This window comes from Semicossyphus pulcher, unplaced genomic scaffold (assembly GCF_022749685.1).
Source record: "Semicossyphus pulcher isolate SPU_LCO1_2020_fin unplaced genomic scaffold, fSemPul1.0.p SCAF_21, whole genome shotgun sequence".
NCBI lineage: Eukaryota > Metazoa > Chordata > Actinopteri > Labriformes > Labridae > Semicossyphus > Semicossyphus pulcher.
Genome location: NW_027211695.1, coordinates 22,947,501 through 22,955,038, shown reverse-complemented (window position 1 = coordinate 22,955,038; position 7,538 = coordinate 22,947,501). Strand labels below are relative to the sequence as shown.

The window sequence follows — 7,538 nt, the reverse complement described above, 5'->3', positions numbered from 1 at the left end:
TTAAAGCTTCGTCACGTGCGGACAACCTGAGCTGTGCGCCTTAGAGAGAGCGAGCGAGCGAGAGAGAGAAGCTGACCGCAAACGTGGAGGGAGAGAGCGGTCTAGTCTGAGGGGGCGGAGCCAGCGTGTCTCGTGCTCGGTTAGTTAGCGGAGCAGCGCGAGGGCAGCAGGCAGAGGGATGGTCTCGCGCTCAGCAGCGGGCAGCATCAGGTCATGTTGTCCGCGCGGCTGGAGACCTGTCCGCGTGTCACCTTCAGCGGAGCGGGGACTGTGACGGTGAGTCCCTCTCTCTCTCTGTCTTTTTCCCGCTGTTCGTGGAGCTCTCTCTGCCCTCTCTCTGCGCTGCTGTCCTTGATGAGCCGCGGTGTCTCCTTGTCTCCGTCCTCTGTCCTCCTGTTCTCTTCTTCTCTGTCTTCTCATTGTGTCTCTTCTTCTTCTCTGCCTTATTTGTATTCCTGTCAGCTTGTTGTCTGAAACATTCAGATCAAACTCTTAAGTTCGTTATGATGTTTCTAACCTGCATGAAGTGGAGGATTTCTGCAGGTAGAGCTGCAACTATCGATTAATCTGCATTTTATTCTTCGATTAATCATTTTGTCTGTATATGTAACTCATGGACTGTACAGACCGGCTCACACTTATCTGCTTCTGATGGCTGCAAACTAACATGATCATTGTCTATTTATCACCTGATTCATTTCTCCATTGATAAGTTATCATTCGACTATAAATGTAGGAAAACTGTTCCTATAGGCTTCGACACAGAGAAACAATAAATATTGATATTTGAGAATAATTGAATAAGACTCAAAAAAGATTTAGTTTTATTTTTGCAGAAACAGTTTGAAAGCTGTAAAATGTATCTGGAAATCTCTTATTGATTCATACATGTCTCTAATTTAATTATTGGTAGTGATTTTTTATTTCCATCTCTTTGTTATCATCGTGAGTCATTTGATTAATATGTAATGATAATGATTATTGCAGCTGTAAAATGAACCCCTAAACAGACAATGACAGGACGTGTAAACTCTGCTGTCTTTAAGAATGAAAAGATCATTCAGAAGACAGAACTTTAAGTACTCATAAATGTCATACTGAATGAGGCTAAAATTCAGCTGTTATTGTTCTATAGTCTACAGATGAAAAGGTTCATTAATAAAGCCGAGGGTCGCTGAAGCTCTGAAACATCCTTTGAATGAGACAGCAACAAAGCTGTATTTAATGATTATTCCATTGTTCATTTATCTACTGATCATTTTCTGTACTTATAAATTAGTTTCTTTTCTGTGATATGTTAGAAAATACAGAAAACCCAAAAACCCTCCAAGAACGTTTCGATCACTGAAACGTGATCCTGATTTCACGAGCTGGAAACAGAATTTATGCTTTTTTATTATCAAAAGACCCAAATTATACTTGATTTTCTGAAACGTTGCTGCTCATTTGGTTGTTATTTAAATAATAGTTGCAGCTGTAATGAAGTCTTTCAGTTAGATTCATGCTGCAGTTTGTGAGTAATAAGGTGCTAAAAATAAACCTTAAATTTTACTCTAAATGACCAATTTAATCAAGATACAAAACCAAACTAATCCTTAGTTTGCAGCTTAACTAAAAAAACAATATGAATGAACATATTAATGTGTCAGACAGTTTTTGTCTTTGTAGAGCTTCCTTGTTTCAGTCTGGCCTTCAAAATAAAAGTCTTTCCCTTAATGAGCACTTCTAACAGTTGCAACAAAGTTTCTTAGCACAAAAGCTAGATGTATGAAAACATGCGTCAATACAGGTATCATAATGATTGGATATGTGGAGGGAGGGGGTGTGGGGATCGATCAAATGATCAATGTATCGAACACAGAGAGAGAGAGAGAGAGAGAGAGCGAGCAGTATTTAAAGCAGGGGTTGCTGTGTGGTGTCGAGTGTCGGCTCGTCGTCATATCGTCTCAAAAATAACTTCAACATGTCCAACGGAAACTCTGAGAGGACGCAAACACCCTAACCCCACCCCCCCCTCTGCTGGGTAAAAATAACCGGGGGGGGCAGGGGGCGGGGCTTGAACTGGAGTCAGAGGACCAGTGTGACGTTTCCCAACAGAATTCTACTTCCTGTCATGACACCAAGATTTCAGTGAAAGAAGTATCCTGATTGGCTGATCACTGATGACGCAATAACCTGGAATCATCTGTTTCATCTCGTTGTTTCCCCCAGACTCCAGCTCGAGGACCTGAGGCCGGGATGGGCGGGGAGGCGTGTCCTCACAAGCTGGGATCCACCAATCACCTTCGGCTTCTCCTCTACATCCTGATCCCGACCGTGAGCCTGCTGGCCGGCCTGCTGCTGCTCGTCCTGGCCCTCACAGGTAGACACCAAACACGCGCACACACACACACACACACACACACACACACACACACACACACACACACAGAGTGATGAGATTCTCCTGACCTTCTGACATTTGATCAGAAACAGTCAGAAAACATAATTTAAAGGTTCTCTTGTCAGGCCACCAGATACGGCAGAGAAAAGAAATATGGACGGAGGGATGTGGAAACAAAAGAAAGATTAAAAAGTGTTGTGAAGATGTAAGAATAGAATAGAGAGATTGACAGAAGACGATAAAAGAGAAAGAAAGAATAGAAAGAAAAGAAAGAAAGAATAGATAATTAAAAGGATGGACAGAAGAGGATGAAAGAACAGACCGTGTGTAGGAGGAGAGATGACACATATTCATTCTCTAATTAATTCACAGACCAGTTAATTACATCAAACGTGTGGGTGTGTTACTGTGTGTGTGTGTGTGTGTGTGTGTGTGTGTGTGTGTGTGTGTGTGTGTGTGTGTCACCATGACAGCGGGGGTCCCTCAGCCAATCAGGAGCAGTGTCTCAAACAGACAGAAAGAATTTCAAATATTTACGCAGGTAGTAAAACTACACCTCCTGTTCTTCTCACTCTCTCCTTCCTTCCTCTCCTCCTCTCCCTCCTCTTCTCACTCTCTCCTTCTTCTCCTCCTCTTCCTCCTCTTCTCACTCTCTCCCTCCTTTCCTCCTCTTCCTCCTCTTTTTCTCACTCTCTCCTTCCTCTCCTCCTCCTCTTTTTCTCACTCTCTCCTTCCTCTCCTCCTCCTCCTCCTCTTTTTCTCACTCTTTCCTTCCTCTCCTCCTCCTCCTTTTCTCACTCTCTCCTTCCTCTCCTCCTCCTCCTCCTCCTTTTATAACTCTCCTCTTCCTCCTCTTTTTCTCACTCTCTCCTTCCTCTTCTCCTCCTCCTCCTTTTCTCACTCTCTCCTTCCTCTCCTCCTCTTCCTCCTCTTTTTATCACTCTCTCCTTCCTCTCCTCCTCTTCTCCCTCCTTTTCTCACTCTCTCCTTCCTCTCCTCCTCTTCCTCCTCCTTTTCTCACTCTCTCCTTCCTTTCCTCCTCTTCCTCCTCTTCTCACTCTCTCCTTCCTTTCCTCCTCTTCCTCCTCTTTTTCTCACTCTCTCCTTCCTCTCCTCCTCCTCTTTTTCTCACTCTCTCCTTCCTCAACTCCTCCTCCTCCTCTTTTTCTCACTCTTTCCTTCCTCTCCTCCTCCTCCTTTTCTCACTCTCTCCTTCCTCTCCTCCTCCTCCTCCTCCTTTTATAACTCTCTCCTTCCTCTCCTCTTCCTCCTCTTTTTCTCACTCTCTCCTTCCTCTCCTCCTTCTCCTTTTCTCACTCTCTCCTTCCTCTCCTCCTCTTCCTCCTCTTTTTATCACTCTCTCCTTCCTCTCCTCCTCTTCTCCCTCCTTTTCTCACTCTCTCCTTCCTCTCCTCCTCTTCCTCCTCCTTTTCTCACTCTCTCCTTCTTCTCCTCCTCTTCCTCCTCTTCTCACTCTCTCCTTCCTTTCCTCCTCTTCCTCCTCTTTTTCTCACTCTCTCCTTCCTCAACTCCTCCTCCTCCTCTTTTTCTCACTCTTTCCTTCCTCTCCTCCTCCTCCTTTTCTCACTCTCTCCTTCCTTTCCTCCTCCTCCTCCTCTTTTTCTCACTCTCTCCTTCCTCAACTCCTCCTCCTCCTCTTTTTCTCACTCTTTCCTTCCTCTCCTCCTCCTCCTTTTCTCACTCTCTCCTTCCTCTCCTCCTCCTCCTCCTCCTTTTATAACTCTCTCCTTCCTCTCCTCTTCCTCCTCTTTTTCTCACTCTCTCCTTCCTCTCCTCCTTCTCCTTTTCTCACTCTCTCCTTCCTCTCCTCCTCTTCCTCCTCTTTTTATAACTCTCTCCTTCCTCTCCTTCTCCTCCTCCTCTTTTTATAACTCTCTCCTTCCTCTCCTCCTCTTCCTTCTCCTTTTCTCACTCTCTCCTTCCTCTCCTCCTCCTCTTCCTTCTCCTTTTCTCACTCTCTCCTTCCTCTCCTCCTCTTCCTCCTCCTTTTCTCACTCTCTCCTTCCTCTTCTCCTCCTCCTCCTTTTCTCACTCTCTCCTTCCTCTCCTCCTCCTTTTCCTCCTCCTTTTATCACTCTCTCCTTCCTCTCCTTCTCCTCCTCCTCCTTTTATAACTCTCTCCTTCCTCTCCTCCTCTTTTTCTCACTCTCTCCTTCCTCTCCTCCTCCTTCCCCTCCTCCTCCTTTTATCACTCTCTCCTTCCTCTCCTTCTCCTCCTCCTCCTTTTATAACTCTCTCCTTCCTCTCCTCCTCTTCCTTTTCTTTTTCTCACTCTCTCCTTCCTCTCCTCCTCCTTTTCCTTCTCCTTTTATCACTCTCTCCTTTCTCTTCTCCTCCTCCTCCTTTTCTCACTCTCTCCTTCCTCTCCTCCTCTTTCTTCTCCTTTTCTCACTCTCTCCTTCCTCTCCTCCTCTTTCTTCTCCTTTTCTCACTCTCTCCTTCCTCTCCTCCTCCTCTTCCTTTTCTTTTTCTCACTCTCTCCTTCCTCTCCTCCTCCTTTTCCTTCTCCTTTTCTCACTCTCTCCTTTCTCTTCTCCTCCTCCTCCTTTTCTCACTCTCTCCTTCCTCTCCTCCTCTTTCTTCTCCTTTTCTCACTCTCTCCTTCCTCTCCTCCTCCTTCTCCTCCTCCTCCTTTTATCACTCTCTCCTTCCTCTCCTCCCCTTCCTTCTCCTTTTCTCACTCTCTCCTTCCTCTCCTCCTCCTTCTCCTCCTCCTCCTTTTATCACTCTCTCCTTCCTCTCCTCCTCCTTTTCCTTCTCCTTTTCTCACTCTCTCCTTCCTCTCCTCCTCCTTCTCCTCCTCCTCTTTTTCTCACTCTCTCCTTCCTCTCCTCCTCCTTCCCCTCCTCCTCCTTTTATCACTCTCTCCTTCCTCTCCTTCTCCTCCTCCTCCTTTTATAACTCTCTCCTTCCTCTCCTCCTCTTCCTTTTCTTTTTCTCACTCTCTCCTTCTTCTCCTTTTCTCACTCTCTCCTTCCTCTCCTCCTCCTTTTCCTTCTCCTTTTATCACTCTCTCCTTTCTCTTCTCCTCCTCCTCCTTTTCTCACTCTCTCCTTCCTCTCCTCCTCTTTCTTCTCCTTTTCTCACTCTCTCCTTCCTCTCCTCCTCCTCTTCCTTTTCTTTTTCTCACTCTCTCCTTCCTCTCCTCCTCCTTTTCCTTCTCCTTTTATCACTCTCTCCTTTCTCTTCTCCTCCTCCTCCTTTTCTCACTCTCTCCTTCCTCTCCTCCTCTTTCTTTTCCTTTTCTCACTCTCTCCTTCCTCTCCTCCTCTTTCTTCTCCTTTTATCACTCTCTCCTTCCTCTCCTCCCCTTCCTTCTCCTTTTATCACTCTCTCCTTCCTCTCCTCCTCCTCCTCCTCCTCCTCCTCCTCCTCTCTTCTTCTTCTTCTTTTGTTCTCATTCATCTCCTCTTCCTAAGCAGCTGTTTTCTGTTGTCTCCTCCTCGACTCATTTCACACACACACACACACACACACACACACGCACACACACACACACACACACACACGCTCACACACACACACACACACACACACACACTCCATTGAACAGCTAATGGTCCTCACAGTGTGTCACATCTCTTTGTTTCTCCGTCTGTTCTCCTCCTTTGTGTTCGCTCACGATCACGTCCCTCCGTGTTCACCATCGCAGCTTCATCACACCGCGTCTCTAAAGTGTCAGTATGTGAACATACACGTGACACACGTGCTGTCAGGCTGTGTGTGTGTGTGTGTGTGTGTGTGTGTGAGGAAGCATCAGCATCACTTTATATTTAATATTTTAACAAAACTTTTTAACAAACTACAGACAGCTTTAGTGTGTGTGTGTGTGTGTGTGTGTGTGTGTGTGTGTGTGTGTGTGTGTGTCTGACTGGGTCTCCATGGTAACTCGATCACTTTGACACTTTTCATAGTTTTCCCGCTTCACACTCACACAAACACACACACACACACGTACACACGCACACACACACACACGCACGCACACACACACATGCAAGCACACACGCACACACGCACGCACGCACACACGCACGCACACACAGACACATACATACACACACACACACACACACGCACACACACACACACACACGCACGCACGCACGCACACACACACACACGTACACACGCACGCACACACACGCACACACACACACACACGTACACACACGCGCACACACATGCACAAACATACAGAAGCTGTGTGTGTTTGATTGAGCAGTTGTTGCACTGCACATGAACAGAGGGGCGGCTGTGGCTCAGTGGTAGAGTCAGTCGTCTTTCAGTCAGAAGGCTGGTCGGTGGTTCGATCCCAGCTCCCTCAGTCCACATGCTGGAGTGTCCTTGGACAAGACATTGAACCCCAAATTGCCATCAGTGTGTGAATGTGTGTGTGAATGGGTGAATGTGACATGTTAGAAACAACACTAACCTCTTTGTGACTGTGTCCCTCCTGTTCTCACCTGTGTCTCCAGGTATATTTGGCAGCAGCCTCTTGGACTCCTCCCCCCTCCCCTCCCCCAAGCCTATCGCAGACAGCGACCCTGGTTACCACGTCAACAGCACAAACCCCTCCCCCTTCTTTGAGATGAAAAACATCACAAATTCACTTTTAAACCACAGCGACGGTGACATCACAACCTACAGCGTGAACACACCTGCTGCCAGCACCAGCGTTCCTGCTGCACCCACCTCCTCCTCTCAGGCCACGCCTACCTACACAGAGCCTCCTGACTGGCTGACCTCAGTGACGTCACTGAGCACCGCCTGGCCAATAAGCACCACCCCGGCACCTGACTCAGGTAAAAACTGCACTTTAAAGCTGAGTGGGGATAAGGACAGGAAGCAGCAGGGCATCATGGGAAATGTGGTCCTAGAGCCTCACATGTAGAGAGTCACATTCAAAGACCAAGATGGTGCTGATGTTGCAGAAGAAGTTTAATTTTGCAGCTGTTGCATCCTAAAAAACTACAAGTCCCATGATTCATCTGGGTCTCAGTCTGTCTCTGCTGTGTTATCGTTGTGTCCTTTCCTGTCAAACACTGGAATCTTATTAGCCTCCATTAGTGTGTGCGTGTGTGTGTGTGTGTGTGTGTGTGTGTGTGTGTGTGCACCTCTGAGCTGAATTCAG

The 7,538-nt window shown here is 46.9% G+C and overlaps 1 protein-coding gene across 1 annotated transcript in view; it reads left to right on the top strand.

Annotated features, from left to right (window-relative positions):
• Positions 1 to 213: 213 nt before the first annotated feature.
• Positions 214 to 7,538, top strand: part of corin (corin, serine peptidase) — a 21,336-nt gene continuing 14,011 nt past the window's right edge. The window contains exons 1-3 of the mRNA XM_069672138.1: positions 214 to 276; positions 2,233 to 2,362; positions 6,883 to 7,209. Coding sequence (XP_069528239.1) covers positions 214 to 276; positions 2,233 to 2,362; positions 6,883 to 7,209 — 520 coding nt within the window. The remainder of the gene's footprint in view (positions 277 to 2,232; positions 2,363 to 6,882; positions 7,210 to 7,538) is intronic.